This window comes from Rhineura floridana, chromosome 1, assembly GCF_030035675.1.
Source record: "Rhineura floridana isolate rRhiFlo1 chromosome 1, rRhiFlo1.hap2, whole genome shotgun sequence".
In the NCBI taxonomy this organism is placed as follows: Eukaryota; Metazoa; Chordata; class Lepidosauria; order Squamata; family Rhineuridae; genus Rhineura; species Rhineura floridana.
In genome coordinates this window covers 266,496,067-266,517,121 of record NC_084480.1, presented here as the reverse complement: position 1 = coordinate 266,517,121, position 21,055 = coordinate 266,496,067, and the positions used below count along the sequence as shown (strand labels likewise).

The following is a 21,055-nucleotide window of genomic DNA, read 5'->3' as shown; positions in this document are numbered from 1 at the left end:
CTCAAATGAAGCATGACATTAATTCACAGTCTGATCTTTCAGTCCCATCTCTTTAATGACCTTATTAGCTACTGTGTGCTTAAAGTACATTTACATAACTAGCAATTGTCTGAGATTTAGCATAATGCAGACTTCCCTGAAATCTGATGTATTCCATGTCTTAGGCACGTATTTTTAATGTTAATTCCAAATACTATATCTATTTGACAATTGTGGCAGACACATAATATTAAGGTATATAACTGTATAGAAATCCCACGAATAAAGTTAACAGCCAGATCACTGGAGGGGGAGAGGAGGTGAATTTACATATGACAAATAAGAGTAGCAGATGCAATTCAGGTAATTTTACTGTTCAAGGAAGAAGAGGTAAGGTAATCAGGAAGATAGACTTGTTAGGGAGATAAGCTACCAAACCATTTATATTAAACAATAAATGACAGCTATAAGAGGATTACTTTTTCATGACTATCTTTTCATTTAGCAGTAGGTTAGACATACTTAATCTGCCTTCTAGTTTTAAAATATTGATTAGAATTCAGTTGTAGAGAGATTCTGTTCTCTGCAGCAAAAAATTCCAAAATCTCTTACACACAAATGTGATCTGTGCTAACTGCTGACAATGTAAGCACCTAACAAGCATTTGTTGATTGTATATGGTACTGTTACCTTACAGACAGCTACACTAAATGTCTCTGTTATGCACCTTGCATCCCTATTGGTCTCCATCAGGGGAAAAAAAAGGTCCATCACACACGGACAGTGATCCAAGGCAGAGAGGTGGCCCTCCAGATGTTGTTGGACTACAACTCCCACACAGCCAATAGAAGCTGGAATCGAACAAACATCTGGAGGGCAACAGATTCCTTATCCTTGAGCCAAGGAATACATCATCACCAGTCATTTCTCATGATAGCCATCTATCTCATTAGAATATGAGTCATCATGGGGGGGGGGAGAAAGAGCCATTCAGTTGTTAATGCATGTAGAGTCTGGTCAGAATATCAGCCATTAAGGCTAATCTACACTCAGGGTTTTAGAAGCACAAAAAGTGCTTCTTTTTGTAGTGGCCCTGTAGGCATTCAAAACAACCTGCAGAGACTCCAGAGTTTGCAACAGCTAAAGAAGGGGCATGCAGTATTAGTGGGAGATGCCCTAAATTCCAGTTGCACCACTATACTGCATGGCACAAAGATTGCAGGTAGCTGTGTTGGTCCATTGGATAAAAATTCAAGTAACTATAGTGTAATTGTCTTGATTAAGACCAATTAGTATGCCACAAAATAGCGAGCACATTTTTTACCTGGTTCACCAGTCTACTCGGTAAGCAAAACTTAACAAACAATCAAACAAACAAGCAGAGTAGAAAGACCACAGGAAAAGATGAAGGGCATAATGCAAAACAATCCAGTCTATAGCAGGGATGGACAAATCTGTTGGAAACTTCTCTCTCTGTTTCTCATTTTTCCAGTTTTAAAGTCAGTTTGCCACATTGCTCATGAAATTTGTCAGCTCTCTAGTGCACATTTCTCCTGATCTACACATTTTATATGCAATTTTGCTGAATATGCACATTTTCCCAAGCAATTTCCCCCTAATATATTGCATCTTTGTATGTTCTTTTCTCTTCTATGTGCCACTTACGCACATATTTTGAGACATGTTGTGCCAGGCAATAATATTACATTTGGGGTTAAATATTTATGAACCCACTGGCTACACCCAGAATGGGTGCATAGACCCATTGTGAAGAATAATTCTATGGTATTTTAATTGGGCAACAACCTGTGATGTCCACTTGCTTGTGCAGTGGAAATAGGTTGGACAACAGTACTTCCAGATTCTGTCTTTCCTCTGCAGTTGCCATGTGCCCCCAAAATCTGCCCTGGTGGGTTCTCCAACCATCTGAAGTAGATTTTTTTGTGGGAGCACAGGGGCCACATGGAACACGACTTCTTTTTCCTCCTCCCCCCCAGCCACCTTGCTCTCCAAATCAGCTCCAGGTGTAGCAGTCTGTGGGGATATATGGGGGCTGTAGAGGAGAGGAGAGGAAGGAGAAGCCCTGAGCCCTGTGGCACAAGTGGATGTTTGCTCACGCTAAGTTGAAATTTGCCCACTATTGTTTTAGAAAATGCAGCAGAGTGGCCTTTAGACCTCACAGACAGCTGAGGTTAGCCTCATCTCTCCTCCTTCTGGGAGTGCGACATGTTGCCCTTCCTTCCCCATTACAGGCCCAGGGTAGGTGTCAAAGCTCATCACGGCCAAGGAGAGCTTCCTTATGCTGTAGCATATCACATGCTGCTCCTACAGCTTCAAATTGCTTTTTTAAAAAAAAAAGGGAGAGGGGATTTCTCTGTTCCTATTCTGTTGTTATATTCTGATTACTCTGTTATTGCTTATTATATTTGGATATTCTATTGATTGGTCTCTTTTTTACTGTATATTTTATTGTTAGCCACCTTGGGCATTTTTACATTGGAAGGCATATTATAAATGCTTTAAATATAGAATAAATAATCAGTCATAAAATATATCTGTTGCATTTGGGTTTATTTGTGTATTTTGTTCATGGCCTGTCTGCATATTAGTTGGCATCAAGCTCTACAAGACTGAACCCATTATCTTCCTTAGGATAGGTTGGGAAGTTGAAAATATGTTTAGCCACATCTAAACAATGAGAGGAATTTGTACATGGAAGCCCCCAAAGGCAGAGTAACAATTTAAACCTCTGTGTTCTGGCTAGAAAACATTGTCATCGGTTCCCTGTATCAACATGGACCACTGTGAATTTCCAGGCAATATCTTAAATATGTTATTTGGGTCTTCTTCTCACTCCTAGAGTTCTTATCATTAGTGATAATGTGGGATGGGTCACCTTGTAAAACTCAGGAATACATATTAAAAAAGCATGGATAAAACGGTAAAGATCTAGGACTTATGGCTCGGTCCTTGCATTCCCATGGAAGAGGATTACATTTTTATATATATAATAAATCATTCCTCACATTAACTGGTCAGTCTGAAGGCACATGATACTGGTCCATTGATGAAGCTAAACAGGAAACAGCCTGGTTGATATTTGAATGGGAGACAGTCTGGAAACCCCATGTATGCTGTTCTGAGCTTTCTAATGAAAGAGCAGGAAGTTCTGTTTCATGCTTACTATAAAAAAGCTGACGGAAAAGGCTGATGCTACACATACGCAATTGCAGAATGTAAACCGGGGACTGCACGTTTGAATATCCCCCACTTAATATAAAACTTCCCCCACAGAGTAAATTAACTGCCAAGAAAAAAGGTAGGCTAAAACCCATTGCAAAGTATTTTTGACACAGGAGAGATTCAGTCATGCAATCCTGCCATTTGCATTCTGAAATGACACTATTCCATGAGGGTTGTACTGCATGCATTGTGCTGCACCAAAATACGTCTTCTAATTTCTCTAAAGCCTCCTCCATGAAAGAGGCTTCGATTTTCCTGCCTTGTTCCTAGGGGTGCTTTAGAATTTCTTTAAAATTTTGATGTGTGTTTGGTTGAGCTTTCTTTCTCGCTGTGAGATGGGTGGCCAAAGGTAGGGTGTGTGCTTTATTTTCCATGAAATTCTTTTTGGCTCTCTGTAGCCTCTCTAGGTGCCTGCACTTCCTGATCTGGAGAAGTTACTTCATAACATCTTCCCTGGGCTTTAACTGAAGCATGGGTGTTAGGGAAGCTGGACACAGAGTGCCTGAGACAGTGCAATCACTGATTTTGTTTTTAAGGGCCCTTTTACCTATTTTTTAAAAAAAGCTTTCTGCACTCATTTCTTTAAATGTAAAACAGATTTCAGTTAAAAAAGAAGAGCTCTTTTTGTGTGCAACCAGCTGTCGGGTGCACAGTAGACAGACTTCATGCCTTCCTGCACTTACAGGAAAGCCAAGCTGGGGTTTTCAGGAGGCATGAGCACCTGAGAAGGCTGCAGAGTGCAGACCACTAGAGAAAAGCCTTGTAGAATGACAAAACCCTTAGGCTACCTCAAAAGTAGGGTTGCCAGGTTCAGGGCCTGAGACTGATCCTGTATCTTTAGGAGAAGTCAGCCAAGTGCAGGTGTTCTTGCAACACCATAATGGGAAAAACCACAAGGTGGAATTCTCCCTTCCCCCTGCACAACTTTTAAAGATACAGAAGACCTCTTGGTTGCGGCCTCCAAGAGGTCTTTTGTATCTTTAAAAGTTGTGCAGGGGGAAGGGAGAATTCCACCTTGTAGTTTTTTCCCATTACGGTGTTGCAAGAACATCTGCACTTGGCTGACTTTCTCTTCTCCTAAAGATACAGGATCAGTCTCAGGCCCTGAGCCTGGCAACCTTACTCAAAAGTAAGGTAGGCACAACAAAGACTCCTCAGTCCACCCATGCCTATTTCACTGAACTTTTTTCTCCCCTTTATTTTCAAAGGCAATTTCCTTTCTCATTAATTGACAAGAGAATGGTTAAAAAAAACCATCAGAAACATCTTTTTGGCACAGCACACGACTTGATACGAATGCAAAAACAGCACTCCTCCCCCACAGCCTTTCCCTCAGACTCAAAAAGACGTGCATACACATCTTTGGGATGAGCAATCAAACTCACCATTACCATGGCTACTTATGTGTACCACAAAAGAAACTGCTCTTTGTTGCATCTACAGTTCTAAACAATGTCAGAAATGCATAAAAGCTGAAATATATATATATTCATGGCATTAATCTGGGATTTCCCATCTGTTGCTCCTTTTAAAACCAAGTCTCATTTGTAAACCATGCAGGAGGACACTCCAGGATAACATTTCACAGGGAGGGGGAGATAAGGAGGAAAAGCTATAGGCAGAATGTATTACATGGCAGGATGGTCCTTTTAGGATGAAAAGAATGGGACAGTTGTTTCTAACCACCTGCAGGCATTCCCAGAGAAATGACTTGTGCTGTTAGTTAAGGATAAAACAAAACAGTTCCTACCCCTTAAAGTAAAAATCATGTACTGAATCTGACTCCAGAGATGGTGCAGTAAGATAAGAAAAGCCAAAACTGATATGCAGAATGCTAATCCCTGTGAGGAAATAATAAAAAGAATACTTCACTAACGTCATCAGAGTAAATTGCCTATCATTGTTGAGCTTGGTGAAGAAGACATTCAGTTTTCAGAAGACTTTCCCCCCAGTTGTTTGTGTGTGTTTATGTGCATATGCTTCATTTTTAAAAGAAATTTGATGGTTATGATGAGAAAACCCAGGGTCGATTTGAAACACACACACAAACTGAACCTTGTGCCAGATTAGTCCTTATATGAAGCACATGCACAAGCAAAATATCAGGCATTCATAATTTATCACTAATCCAGTTACTAGAAGCCATCCTGTCTAAAGACACCTCCCGTAACTCTGAACTACTCCTTTAACAGTAAGGGTGGGACAGAAATTAAATTAAATTAATTAATTAATACACAACTAAATAAAATAACACAGGGCATATTTACAATACAACCATGTATCAATTTTATACCAATTGAACCATGATACCTACTGAACCATCATGCCTTCCCCTTAAAGTATCCTGGGAATTATAGCTTGGTGAAGGTTTGGAGAATTCTCCCTCATCCCACTTTGAGCTATAAATCTCAAGGGGGGTCCAGCATCAGATCTATGACATGCTTGGTCAGCTGCTGGGGCTCCAGCACCCTGGCAGGGTCCACTAGGGTGCTGATGCTTGCCTGGGGCCCTCTAATCTGGATGGTTCCATCTGACCTGCCTTTACTGACACTGTATCTAGGCATTTTGAGAAATGAAAATGGTAGCTCAGCCATAACTGCCCAGCAGCGGTTGCAGCAGATCCACAGTTCTAGAAGGGTTAGGGAGTAGGTTCATCAGAGTGCGCTCTACTGAGAGTACACTGAAACGTGAAGCCGAGCCTGTCTCAAGATTGCCTGAGAAGAAGGAATAACAATTAAATCAATTTAATACCTTTGGTGTAGATATGTCTTCTGTTCCTTTTTCTGTGCCTGTGCCATGCCCAGGACTGCTGTTGCTCTTGACTGCTAAACTGCTGGCATCTATTCTTATGGCTTCCCTTCCCCCCCACACACATTCCTGATGTTATTGCTCATGCAAGCCTCTTCCAAAACAATTATTTTAAGACAGCAATTTGTCAGGAGCTGCCACGGCTAGAACCAAGAGCCTTTAGTTCTGGTGTCACCATCCCATATGATGATCTGTCAGAACTGCAACTTAGGCAATCATTGCTGTTCTGCTTTAAGCTGGAAGTGGAATAGCAATTCTGCTTCTAGACTTCTAACAACCTATAGCCAAGTGGGCATTTCCCTGCTTCCCAACCCCAAATGTCAGTGGTAGCGTGTGTGCTAAGGTTTTCACTGGAACCACAGTAGGTGGGGAAAGGGTCAAATACTCTCTCCCATATCACTGCACTCTTGATCATGATTCCCCACATCACATTTGGAGGGGGGTAAGAAAAGAAATGGCTATAAAGGCAAACCTATTTGGAAAGGGAAATGTTGAAGTGATATTAATTCCTTGAGAAGACAGACCACAGAGAATGAAATGGCTAGAGCAATCTAGGAAATATCTACACAGACCATTATGAGCCAGAATAGCAGCATGATAGGGCTTCTAAACCTGTGGAAATTGCACAGGAATTCCATTGACTTAAAAACTAGGACTGGAGAAAAGAAGAGAAAAAGAAGCTGCACATGGGACAACAAGAGAGAGGAATGTTAAGTTCATGACATCTGGAAGGATGTCCTGTAAAAGGAGAGTGAACAAAGTGTGGCTATTCCATAGTAAATGCCCAGTGTTCAAGTAGCCACATTCTTAGGCTCTGCACTGAACCCACCCACCCAAGCTGGCCATTCTAAACAGGAAGGGTTATAAAAAATCTTCCCATTTGGACTGGGACCTTGAAACAGGTTGTTCATGGCTCTGGCATGTTTCTGTGTGGCTCCCAGCTCTAACTGCCCAGCTCTATTTCCTAGTTGCCAGCTGCTGGGTCACCTAACTCTACTTACAGCACAGCCACAACACAATCCACAGCACGCATGTACAAGGAAGTTCCAGAGAAATGAATAAGATATACTTTTATGTAATGTGTTTATAACTGACTTTTTTTTAAAAAAAATGGTATTCTGAAACATATATATTAAAAGTTAGTGAATCTTTAAATTGTAGGTCTAAACACATTCACACATGCAAGGATGAGTTCATATACATTACATATAATGTGTGTGCCCTCAGACTTTTTTACTTGAATCTTTAGTCAAAGAACATGACAGATTCCACAAGCAAATGTGAAAGGGGAAAAACGATCTTAACATGACAGTGGATAAAATCTTGATTTTGTAGCATAATTTCCAATGATTCAAATATGGAAGGATTTCAAGAGATCATCAGTGTCAGACACCTGACACCAATTTTGCAATTTTACTGAAATTGTGCTAATTTACAAGGCAATCCTATTCAAATTTATTTAGAAGCAAGCCTCACTGAGCTCAATGTGACTTACTCCCAGATAGGCATGTACATAGGACTGAAGCCTCTGTTGAAGTAACTTTATTGTATTGTGTACTGACCATAGCATGAACACTATTGGAAAAATATGTTGGATAAGTTATTGACAATGCAAAATTAATTTAAAACATACCATGCTTTTCTTTAAATGCTATCAGTTATAAAAAGAAGCTTACTGTGGTTGCAAATCAGTGTGCATACAGAACAGGTTAAGCAATGACAACAGTATATTCTAGATGCGTGATTGATATAGTTGTACAACCACAGCTGGGTGAACTAGAAGCAAAGGCTGTATATCCAGCAGTTAAAAGAATTACATGATTAGTCTGATTTACACACAGAGGGACAAAGACCAATAGAATTGTCTGTTGCTATTTTGGAATTTGCATGCATGAAATTCTGTTCAGTTAAACACTTCCAGCTCTTTATTGACCTTGTAAATGAGCAACTAAGGACAGTTTGCAAAGCTAGTTTTTATTGACATGGGGAAGGATCCAAAGCATTACTTTGTTCAAGGGCTTGTGCGCACTATATCCCATATCATATCACAAATTGCTTTTGAAACTCTACTGCATTTCAAAACTTATTTTCTGTGCAACATTTTGTTTTTTGCATGGGGAGGGCTGAACAAGGGGTTATGTTTGAGAAATCCGAGTCCAAAGCTCTGCTGAGCTCATGGAACTACTTGCACATTCTTTGGATTGCAGCCATGATTCTTAATATCCACGTGTTGACATGTCTGCCAATGTCAGTATTGAGTAGCTATATATACACCTGTTTCATGTTGGCTGCAACTAGCAGGGGCAGCTTCAGGGGTCAGTATCATCAGGTACCTGCCAAGGCCTACATCCCAGCAGAGGGCCCACTGCTGAGCCACAGAACCCTTGTCCCTGCTTCTCCTCCTTGCTGTTGCTGCCCCCACTCACATGTGCTCTCCAAGCGTGCAAGTAGTGACAAGAGCCAGGAGAAGTAGCCACTATCTGCTCTGCCCTTTCCATTAGGACAGAGATGCAGATGAGGCCCATGGGGAGACAGTGGCAAGGAGGCAAACCTATTCAGGATGGTCTGCCACTGTATGGAAATTGCACAAGGGCCTCCCAAACTCTGGAGCTGATTGTAAGATAAGTGTTCATGTTCATGTTTATATGATGTAAATCACCTTGTGAGAGCGTGGCCCTAAAAATGCAGAAGAATATTACAACTTGTTTGCTGAAGGTGAATTTCTGGGATGAAATTAACATGCATCAAATCATTCCACAGTGACTGACTAGGTCAGGGGTAGCCAACATGGTGTCTTCCAGATGTCATTGGACTCCATCTCCTATCAGCCCCTTCCAGCATGATCAGGGATTATGGGAGTTGTAGTCCAACAACATCTGGAGGGCATCATATTAATGACTACCCCTGAACTTGGTCTTAAAACCAGAATACAGTGCATGAAATAAACATTGTATTCTGTGTCATTTCAATTCTTCACACTGCCAAATGTACGATGCACTAATTTACAATATTGTTTGTGCCTTTGAAAATGTGGATTTTATTTTAAATCAGAGTGATTTCTTGAGAAATCCACATTCCTACAGATTCCCCCATCCCTTATGTAAAATCCTGTTTGAATACATTTTCTGAGACTATGCACTAACCTGTGAGGTGTCTGTGGGCGTGTTAGCTTCCTTACTACTCACAGCAGAACTTCCATTTGCTGTAGCTGGTTCTGGCGCTTCTGCCTTCTTTGTATTTGCCTCTTTGGGAATCGAAGGCCCTACCTGCCTACTTTCAGTCACTGGGACTGTATTTGCAATGGTTGTTTGCCGTGGCTGAGTTTTATACCAGCTAGGATAAAGCAACGGATCGACTGGCTCTCCACTTGATTGTGGCTCAGCTTCTATTAGTCCTCCAGACTGCTGGGTAGTAGTCAACACAACGTCACCCTTAGCAAGGCAGATTTAAAGAAAATAACGTTAAAATGAAGAATGGAACTTTATGCAATCTCTCTCTCTCTCACTCACTCAGAAAGGGGTACAGCATGCCTAATCAAGCATTCCCCTAATGCACTGGCATTAAAATAAGTCTTTGGATTTGCTGCATTTGTGATTAAGAGCTGGGCTTGCTAGTTTCAGCCAAACAACCCTTTCAGATTTCGTCCCCATAAAAAGTGATAACACGAGCAAAGACTGATGTCATTGCTTCCACATATAAATGTATTTGAATGTACTTTTGATGATTTGATTAAGTTGTTGCATTGATCCAGTACTTGAATTATGGAGGGGAAGTTGGGGGGCTCTTAATAAAATACAAAACCCCCACTCCCTGACTTTCCCTACCTTTAGCTAAATCATGCCCCCCATAAGCATTCTAAAACAATAGCTGTCACAAAAGATACGAGGGGCTGACCCCTTCTGGCCCCTGTAATTTGAGCATATCATTGATTGCTCCTCCAGCACACTTGTCTTGATTCCTTTATAAAACTGAGAACCACAGAGCGATTTCTGTGCAGAAATGACTGTTGCATGCCCCAAAGAGGGAAATCATATAGGTATGCACTTGTTACTGTCTGGGGATGCCTGTCTATGACTTCTACCTTCAAGGGTCCATGGGTGTGTGTAAAATTTGTGTTACAATTGCTGTATTGTCATAAAATGACCATTAATGCACATTCCTTGCAAATGCATTCACTTCTTCAGATAGCTATACTGATGCAATTTTCATTCATTTAAAATGGATCTTTGCTGCCAAAGCTGTCCAGTTTTGAAAGTTTATTCTGCTACACCAGCCTTCCCCAACCTGGTGTCCTCCATATGATTGGGACTACAACTCCCCTCACCCTTCCCCATTGGCCGTTTTGGCTGGGGCTCATGGAAATTGCCTGGCAATTTGGTTGCCTGGCGCCAACATTACTATCTTTTCGGCGCCAGGTTAAAACTTTTCTCTTCAGCCAGGCATTTTAATTAGTTAGTATATGTTGGAACTGTTTTAATCTTAACATTTTAAATTTTGATGTTTTATATTGTTATATGTATATTGTATTTCTGATGCTGTTCTTGTTCTTGTAAACCGCCCAGAGAGCTTTGGCTATGGGGCGGTCTATAAGTTTAATGAAATAAATAAATAAATGAAATCTAAAACATCTGGATGGCACCAGTTTGGGGAAGAAAGTGCTACACAAATATTGAACAACATTACTCTGCATCTTTGCTAAATTTAACTAAATTGTATTTATTTTTAGGGTCAAACCACACATAGTGATAGCAAACTTATGATTTTAAATGCAGATCTGCTCCAATCCTGCGTGTAGCAGAGGGTGAGCATGCAATTTTAAGTACAAAGGAGCACATGAGTAGGAGGTACTGAACCCTTTTCCACCTGCCACATCCTTCCTCCCCCAGCTCCTCCCAGTATACTTGCTTTCAGAATCAGAACTGGTAGAGGAGAAAGTGGGCTGTGTGAGACTTGCCTATTATGGCTACTCCTTTACATTAAACTGCAGTTTCAGGTCCAACTGTTAATGCACCCAAAATAGACCATAACCTCCAGTTTGAAACAAAAACAGCTATCTTCACCATCATATGACATTGACCAGTAAAAAGGCTTTGAAATTAATAAAAATAAATTTGACACAGATTTCTAGGATGAATAATGAGGGAAATAATTTTTTATAGTTTAGATTCTCTGTAGAAACATTAGTAACACAGAAAAGAAGCAAGGTAAGAAGAAGAACAAACATACAAAAATATAATTCTCCATCTTTGGAGATGGCAGATGTTGCCACCACTGACCATATGCTCAGAGGCACATGTTACCAAATTCTTCCAAGCTACACAGGAAGTGGATTGGACTGTGAAAGACCAACCCAAATTGTGTTTGCATTTTGACAACTTTGTAGGGCAGTACAATATCTCATAGAGGAGTTCAGGTCTCCTGCTCCCCTGGTGCATTCACTATAGCTGCCCAATTTCCCTGCTTTTTAAAGTTTGGTAGAAATATCTGTGGGCTATAGGTACATTCTTAAACCGCAAGGTTTTTTGCCTATTGGTGAATTTCCCTGCTTTTTAATCCGGGAAGTAAGAAATGGGATCCTGTGCAAGTTTGCTGAGAATGGATTGATCATTTGCATGCTTATTGAGTTAAGTGGGATTTACACACACACACCAGGCAATCATGCTTAGGATAGGTGAAACTGACCACAGGGGATGGGGAAGGGAGGAGGGGGAGGAGGGAGGGGTGGAAAGGCAGAGGGGAGGACTGGGATGGGAGCAGGCAGGAGGGGGAGGAGAAAAGAAGGACAGATGTGGTCATTTGCATGTTTATTGAGTTCAGTGGGATTTACTCCCGTGCAATCATGCTTAGGATAGGTAAAACTGACTGGGGGGGAGGGACGGAGGGCTGGAGTGGGCAGTGAAGGCGGAAGAAGGAAGAGGGGAGGAGAAAGGGAGATGAAAGGGGAAGGAGGGAAAAGGCAGGTTTGATCATTTGTATGATTATTGAGTTGAATCAGATATACTCCTATGCAATCATGATTAGGATAGGTAAAACTGACCAGGCTGGGCCTGTCTTCTGTATCTTTCACAGTTGGGCAGGGGGAAGGGACAATTCTACCTTGTGGTTTTTCCCATTACAATGTTGCAAGAACACTGGCACTTGGCTGACTTTCTCTTCTCCTAAAGATACAGGATCAGTCTCAGACCCTGAACCTGGCAACCCTACCTCCCACCCAAATTTAAAACAAAGCTGTCCCTGGCCATATCCACACCAGGCCTCTATTACACTTTGGACAATCATTATTTATTTATCTATTTATTAAGTGTATTTATATACCGCCCCATAGCCGAAGCTCTCTGGGCGGTTTACAATAACTAAAAACATTAAAAACAAATATACAAATTTAAAAACACATCTTTTAAAAACAATTTAAAACAATTTATCATGGCTTCTCTCAAAGCCATGGGTCAAAGCCAATCATGGCTTCTCTCAAAGAATCCTGGGAAGTGTAGTTAGTGAAGGGTGCTGAGAGTTGCTAGGAGACGCCCTGTTTCGCTCACAGACCTTTAATCAGAGTGGCTGACTGTTAAACCATTCTCTCAGGGGAATATCAGTCTCCTCTCAGCACCCTTCACAAACTACACTTCCCAGGATTATTTGAGGGAAGCCATGACTGTCTCAAGTGATCCCTGCTGACTATAGTATACAGCCACTCTCGTGGGTGTATAATAATTTAAATTTAATCTGCAACTAAAAATCTATGGTTTTCACACAATACCAGCTTTGTGCTAGCGGAAAGCATTCTCGCTTATATAAGTCACCCAATTTTCATTGATCCTCACCCCAACCTCCTGCAGACCTAAGTGTCATATCCCATTTTGTTCATAGGGTCCTCCAATCCTCTGGAGCAGATTTTCATGGGGCATATTGGGGAGGCTGCAATGAATAAGACAGCTTGGGGAAAATCGAATGACCCACTTTGAGTGAGAGGAAGTGCTTCCTCTAGGGAAAACTACAAAGCCACCATTGGAACTATCCCAATGACATCTCCACAGTGTGATCAATAGTGTGTGCATGTGTACTATAACAGGGAGAAAACATGTAACACAGTTGATAGGAGAAGACTTCTTCCAAATAGTTACCTGATTAGTAACTGATAACGGAGGTGGTAATGATGGTGCTGCATTAGTCTGAGAGACAACCCGTGGGTCTTTTGGCACAGTGCCCTGCTGAGGTTGCTGAGATGCTCGCTCGGATACTTCTTCTTCATCACCAGATGATTCTGTATGGACTTCATCCAATTCCTCTCCTTCAGCCACATCTTCCTCTTCATTGTCCTCCTCCTCCTCTAATGAAACACAAAGAAGATATACAATATTTCTCATTTTTCTCTTTTGGAGTACTTTTGGATGAACCCATTAAACTCATGGTATTGTGTCAAGAACTAAAATTCCATGTAGAGTTCTCAGGACAACATCACTGTGAGCAGAACAAGAAATTCCTGCCAGTTTTTGTTCATAGATCCTTTTCTCAAGTACTGCAGCAACATTGTCTACATTTTTTAAAAAAATCAATACTGCATTGTTATCTGTGAAGCCTCTCCCATAAGCTAGGAGTCTTAGAAACAGAATTTATCCTTGGAATAATTATCACATTGTTTATTGTGGCAGACATTGTTCACCTAATTATCATAATGGAAAAGTGGAGGAGTTTTGTCTCCCTTCTAGACAAGTTATCATAGCAGGCAAACAGGGGTTCGGTTTTCAAGATTTAGTTAGCTATGAAGAACTGTGGTGGCCAGGTTACAGAGATTGGTCAGCAGAAGACCTGGTTGATGGTGGATAGATTTGTTGTGTGGGCCACCAGTTACCAAACACAGTAATGATTTGAACTGAAAATGATGCCACAATTTTCATTTAAGGTGAAGACTGTCACAATAATCCAAGGGCCAAACTAGATGTATGGGGCAATCACATGTATCATAAGCAACATTCTCACTCCATTCATGGGGTGGGTCTGTTTCTTACTCAAAAAGGACCACACAAAGGAGGAAATCGGAATCCTAACTTCTATATATTCTAGGGATTTAAGTGATTTCTCCCTGTCTGGCTCACTTCCTGTATCAGACTGAGATGGGGTGGGTGGGAAACTGCTTAAAACTAGCATAGTGACACAATGTTAGGCAGGGAAGAAGTGCCCTTCCATGCGTTTTCTTTTTTTATGTAACAAGTAGACCCCCTCCACCACCACTTTATATGTAAATAGGACATGCACGTGCTTAAGATATATGTGAAGGTCCTGCATGTCTAGTTTGCCCCTAAGTGTGGTGGAAGTGGTTTGAAGTTTGGGCACGGCTCTACTTCACTGAAAAGCTATTTTAGAATGTGTATTCAAGCCACTGCTTCCGCACTTTACATACAGGCCACATTCAGATGACACAATAAGCTATAGCCTATTGTGAATGAGCAACGTGCTATAACGCATGCTGCCAAATTACAACACTCTCACCCCATCCATGGGATGGGTCTGTATCTTACACAAAAAGGACCAGAGGAGGTAAGTGAAACCCTAACCTCTATATGCTCTAGCGTTCCTCCTTTAGCATGAGCAACAAACCATGAGCTTTGGCTTACTGTGGTATCTGAACCAACATCTGTGGTTTGTTTCTCCCAAACAAACCATGATTGGGAAGCCAAGATCAAAACTTGGTTTCAGATTGTAGTTTGGAGGAAAACAAATTATGAGCGATGGTTCATAAGCCACAGTAAACCAAGGCTCCTGGTTTGTTGCTTGTGCTAAGGGAGGAGTGCGGTGGGAGTGATTCAGCAGCATGCACCAGGACAGTGCTCATTCATGGTATGTTTATGGCTTTCCAAGTCATTAAAAAAACATGGGCATAGTATTCAATGTCATCTTTCTGGTGGTAACCATCCCAGCAAAAGCACAAAATGCTGAATGCTTATTTTCAAGATTACAGTTTATAAAGAACAACGTAAGGATATGTATGATTTCATGAAGCCAACCAAGAAGATATATGCATTATCATAGATTGTTCTCCTCAAAATAGCTGCAGTTAATGGCATTTCTATATTCAGTGTTGCTGGTTCGACTTGTAGAGCTGGATGAAGCTGTCTTTCAAAAAGTCTCTCTAACTTGCTGTCCTCAGATAGCTTCTATTAAGCCTTCTAAATGTGGTGAAAATAGCTGACTGGGGCCTTGGCTCTCAAACTCCATCAAATGAAGATTGTTACATAAATATAGAGAAAAACAATATAGGGCAAAGTGCTACTTCCTGTGAAGCAATGAAAAGTTCTCAGGAACTTCAGAAGTGACAAGAGGTCCATATAGCCTTAGTTATATGTTTTCTTGAAAATGGTCATGAAAAGACACATTTTTTTGCATTTACAGGTAGCTATAATTACCCTGGTGAGTTAATATTATTGGTAGAATAACAAGCCCCATTCTCTTGTCTCTCTATGTGAGCACCTTTATTCAAGGAAATGCTCTCCCATGCATCACTATTTGGTAAGCTGTGGTTCTGTCTAGTCATATAAACATGGCAGACAGAGGTTAATAACTTTAGTGGCATAGAGAATGTTTGACTCTCAAAAATGGTTATGCACATCATGAAGGGCCAAGGCCCCAGATTCTATTAAAGAAAAATTATATTTTCAGCATGCTATATTAGTCTTCATGACAGTTTACTTTTAATTATGAGGCATGTAAAATGGCCTTGTTACTCAAAAAGGCCTCACTGTCATATTTGTGATAGGATGTTTTCACAAAAGTTGTGCACATTTGCAGTGAAAAAAGCAAAGCAAATTAATTCAAAAAAGAAAACACTTACCTCTGTAAAAGTCAACTTCTCTTATTATCTTTTCTTCTCTATTAAGATTGACTGTGAAGTGGCTCATATTTTCATACCCATTCTCTATTTTTTCCATCTGAAATGCTTTAGAGGCTTCAGTAATTCTAAAATAGAAATATTGTGCCATTTGCATTAGAGCTTGCAAAGCAATGTTTTAAAAATTGTGGCTTATAAGAAATGTGGAAAATATACAAGTTTTCTCAAAAGGGAAGAACCTACTTTTGTAGCAGTGCTTTGGCATTCTGTGAAAAACAAGACAAAAAACAATGGAACGAGTTATTTCTTAAATTCTTTTTTTCTTACTTTAAGGCATATTTATACTTTTGTCTTTATTTATTAATTGCAATATGCCAAAATGGCCTCAAAGCGAACATAAAACAAGGAAATACAAAACAAATGCAAATACAATATAAATTTCATATGAATCAAACAGTAAGGAACAATAGCTAAAAATAACCATGCACTGAATTCACAACAATTAAACCCCAACCCCACATCTTCAGCATGATCACCATAACAGTAATAAAGCTGTACCATACAAAGTACAGGTTAATTATTATACATAGCAGGGGTTCCCAAACTGTGGTCTATAGACCACCAGTGGTCCACGGCATGTCTGTGGACCCTGTTCAGATCTTGTAAGTTCAGGTCTATGGCTTCCTTTACGGAATCAATGATGAATATAAATATTCATATTGATTTGCAACTGTATTTTTATTGCTTCTTTTCTTTTTTCTTATATTGTATTTTATTATATTACAGTTTGAATTCTAAGGACTACAATACAATATGCAATAAAAATACAATTAAATGATCGCTGAAGGAGTGCTGTTACTTGTCCCCCATGTTAGAGGCCCAACCAGCATCAAACAGAAGTAGGGCATTTAGAGTTGCTAGTCCCATGCTATGGAAACTCTTCCAGTGGAGATTCAGCAGACATATTTGCTTTTGACTTTCAAATGTCTCTTGAAGACTTTTTTTGTGCCAACCGGCCTATGCAGCTGTTTAAAATGGTTTTTTTGAGTAACCACTCATTTTAATTATTTTTTGTATTGCTTTTAAATGTTTTTATGTTGCCATAAACCACCCCAATGTTTTGTGAAAGGGAGGTATATAAACACTTTTTAAAATTAATAATTCCTAAATAAAAAACATATGGCATCTAGCACAGCACATTACAATTGCTACAACAAGCAGAAAAACCATTAAGTGGTCTGCCAAGACCGTCAGCAATTGTCAAGTGGCTAGTGGGGGGGGAAAGTTGGGAACCACTGATATAGAGTGTCAGAATGTATCTTTAACTAACACAGTAGTTGGAATTCTCACCAGGATTAGAAATTATACATAGGTCTTGACAAAAGGGGAGCCTCCCCAATGTTTTGACCCATACGGCACATTTTTATGACTTCTCATACAGAGGTACAGCTATGCATGCACCTACACAGGCAGACACATGGAAGCAATGGGCTGCTATACCTGTCTGCTACATGCCAACATGAACATTGTCCCCAATTCAGAAAGCATCATCATCTTGTTCCCCAGGCTAAGCAGCAGCAGATATTCTAAATTTCCCTGCAGCTGTAAATACTGCCACTGCTTCACTGTCAAGTAATGAGTGAGATAATCATCATTTATAAGCTGGTAAGGGGGATTTTATAAAGGAACAGGACAGGTATGCTTTTCACAATCGGAAACTCCAGGATAATTATACAGAATAAACTGATTCAATTTACTCAGGGCTCTCAGCTTTAAGTGTACCTAACATAACAGTTAACCCAACCCTGACTCCATCTATGAGATCTATGAATAGAATGGTGTAGGTGGAGTTCCCAGCTCAAAACCGCAAACATGAAATGCTGTAGTGTTTTTGCAGAGCTGTTATATTCTGAAATAAGAGAGAGTCATTAACTTCTGATGTAGAAGCAGCAATTTTTCTGGAATATGGGGATGTCCATTTGACCTCACACCATGTGCTTTATGCAGGAACTCCCATTGACAATGTGTGGGACAATTAAAATATTTTTAAGGGTGCAGATTATATAAACTCCAATTAAAATTTGAATTAAATTTATGCAAAAAGAATTGAGATACATGTGTGTACCTTTTGATTACTTTGCACTAATGTCGTGATGCCAAAAACAAGATGTAGCTAAAGCAATTTTCTGCAGATTTTATCAGAAGAATTCCCTACACCCTGCCTTACATTACATTTCACAATAGTTTCTGTTTTCTGGACAGAATCCTGCATGTACTGCCATTATGTAACCTTTTGATAAACGTTCATCTCTGTCAACCCTTTTGGACAACAATACTAGTCTAGTGAGGCTTTCTGTTTAAAAAAAACTGGTTGCAGTTTAGGAGATTAACCGAATGCCACTGTACATATGTTAGGTGTATCTAGTACAACAAACTAATGTTTTGAAAATCAATAGAGCGAAAGTTCTCATATATAAATACCACATGGCTAGTTAGATACTCCAGAACAGCCTTCTCCAACCTGGTGCCCTCTAAATTTTGGATTACTGCTCATATCAGCAACAGCTAGCACATCTGTCTGTAGTGGGCTGATGGGAATTGTAGCCCAAAACATCTGGAGGACATCAGGTTGGGGAATGCTGTTTCAGAAGAATCATTGCTGAGCAGAGTGGTAGAGATACTAAAATGATACTCTCTGGTCAACTGTAAGAGCTGGACCCTATCTGTGTGAACAGTCGGTGGACGCTGCACAAATAAGATCATAGGAAAAATTAGTTAGAATTTGCGAAGTGTTATGTTATCCTTGCTTTTCTGAACCTTTTCTAACCTACCTGCAAGAAAACTGCCATTTCTGGTTCTTCCATAAACTGGATGCCTGATTCCACCAGTTTTGACACTGTCTCCAAATGGTCAGCATACTTTTTCATCAGAGACCGGACATGTTCCAGTTTCTCTTCTTGCCTCCTAGTGATCATTTGTGTCATCTCACTTTTTCTTTCTTCCAGTATTGAATACAGATAATCAAATTTTTCACACAGCTGTTCCTTCTGTCTTTTGCAGCATTCCTGTGAACCATTGGCTTCACGTTAAAAAGTGTTATGCCACCCGTATTTGTTTTCATTTCTATGCTGGGAATTGCTTTCATCAAATAAATATTACTGGACAAGGTATTTTTTGTAAAAAAAAATTAATCCTGAACAATGGTTATTAGGAGGCAATTAAATTCTGTGATTCTCTGAATAAAATCTATTTGAATGAGAAAGTATCACAGTAGGCAACTGAAGAGAGAATTTCCAGTCTTTAGCAGAGCTTGGAAGTAATTAGTTATAAAAAAAGAATTATACAGCCACAAGAGTAGCTATATACTATAGCCAGCATGGATTTTTCACATTCCGCAATGTTAAATTGAAAATATCCCACATGCCGTTCTGGTCTTTCCCATAAGCTCATTTCAAAACAAAACCTTACAAAACTTATAGTCCTGAACTCAGAAATGCTTGATTAACAACTCTCTAAATTTTCATGGCTATACACAAAACAGTCAGAGAATTGAATTGAATCAAGAATTCAAAGTGTAAAAAGAGGGGGGGGGAACAGACCCCTTTTGGACTTTTTTCTGTCAGAGTTGTCATAATCTGTTGAAATTCATTAAAAATCAGCCATGTTCACAGAGTACCTGTAATCCTATTACTGACTTTTCCCCATACTCTGACCTTCATCGTCTGCAGTTTAAAAGTTAAAAAAATGCCTGGCTGATTTTTAATTAATTTAAGAAATTTTGCATTGAACTCAATGATCAGGCCGGGCATGCTCAGTAAGAACCAATTGTCAGTTCTAAAAGCTAGACTCCCAGCTGCTGGGCTTGCCTAATCAGGGGACCACACCCACACCAGAATGATTTCACATGAAACAGTCATGGCTTCCCTCAGGGAATCTTGGGAAGTGTAGTTTGTGAAGGGTGCTGAGACGAGGCTCCTATTCCCCTGACAGAGCTCCAGTGGCCAGTGTGGTTTAACAGTCAGCTGCTCTGACTGAAGCTCTATGAGGGGAACAGGGTGTCTCCTAGCAACTCTCAGCACCCTTCACTAATTACACTTCCCAGGATTCTTTGAGAGAAGCCATGACTGTCCAAAGTGATATAACAGTCTGGTGTGGATGTGGCCAGGGACAGCTTTGGTTTAAATTTGGTGGGAGGCTACATGTGCCTGCTGTAGGGAAAACCCTGAAAAAGAATGATACTGTTCACAATGTTTTCCTTTTGGAAAAGAAAGGGGCTTCGCCTTCGCCTTTGCCCAGTGCCCATCTGCCCAATCTCCTCCCCTCCTCCTCCTCCTCCCCTCCCTCCCCCAGGTCAGTTTCACCTATCCTAAGCATGATTGCACAGGAGTAAATCACACTGAACTCAAAAAGCATGCAAATGATCAAATCTGCCCTCCCCTCTTCCTTCTTCCTATCCCCTCCCTCTTGCCCCTTCCCTCCCCTTCTGTCACCCCTCCCCCATCCCCTTCCAATCCCCTCCTCCCCATGGTCAGTTTTACCTATCCTAGGACTACGACCTGGGAGACCGGGGTTCAAATCCCCACACAGCCATGAAGCTCATTGAGTGACCTTGGGCCAGTTACTGCCTCTCAGCCTCAGAGGAAGGCAATAGTAAACCCCCTCTGAATACTGCTTACCATGAAAACCCTATTCATAGGGTCGCCATAAGTTGGAATTGACTGGAAGGCAGTCCATTTCATTTTCAAGCATGATTGCACAGGAGTACATCGCATTGAACTCAATAAGTATGCAAATGATCACACCTGCCTTCCCATCCTCCTCCCTCCCATCACCTCCCTTTTGCCCCTTCCCTCCCCCAGGGACAGGAGAAGTCTTCTGCTCTTCTGATTTGAGGATGAAAATCATGTGCCTCAAACTGGGCTTCTGTGCAGCATCGCTCTTCCCTTGTGCTCTGTGGGTGGGTAGGAGGTGAAGAGGGAGGATGTGGAGAGTGAGACATGGGTGGAGTGTAGAAAACAATTGTTTTAAAAATGGAAGATGGTGGAGAAGCATGCTGTGAAGGGAAAAATGAGCTGGAGGGCAAGAACATGGATAAAGGAGAAGGAGGCAGCAGCAGTATGGAGATAAAGAACTGTAGAGGTGAAAGGAGACTCTCTCTCTCTCTCTCTCTCTCTCTCTCTCTCTCTCTCTCTCTCTCTCTCA

The 21,055-nt window shown here is 40.7% G+C and overlaps 1 protein-coding gene across 4 annotated transcripts in view; it reads right to left on the bottom strand.

Moving 5' to 3' along the window:
* TRIM55 (tripartite motif containing 55) overlaps nt 1-21,055 on the bottom strand; it is a 57,311-nt gene that overhangs the window by 13,955 nt on the left and 22,301 nt on the right. For 2 of the 4 annotated variants that reach the window (XM_061600302.1, XM_061600314.1), the window contains exons 5-9: nt 18,685-18,918; nt 16,097-16,119; nt 15,857-15,981; nt 13,152-13,357; nt 9,174-9,461 (exon numbers count right to left, since the gene is read on the bottom strand). In XM_061600302.1, coding sequence (XP_061456286.1) covers nt 9,174-9,461; nt 13,152-13,357; nt 15,857-15,981; nt 16,097-16,119; nt 18,685-18,918 — 876 coding nt within the window. Of the gene's footprint in view, nt 1-4,972; nt 5,064-9,173; nt 9,462-13,151; nt 13,358-15,856; nt 15,982-16,096; nt 16,120-18,684; nt 18,919-21,055 lie in introns of all 4 variants that reach the window. The other 2 variants (XM_061600310.1, XM_061600321.1) reach the window with 2 other exon arrangements.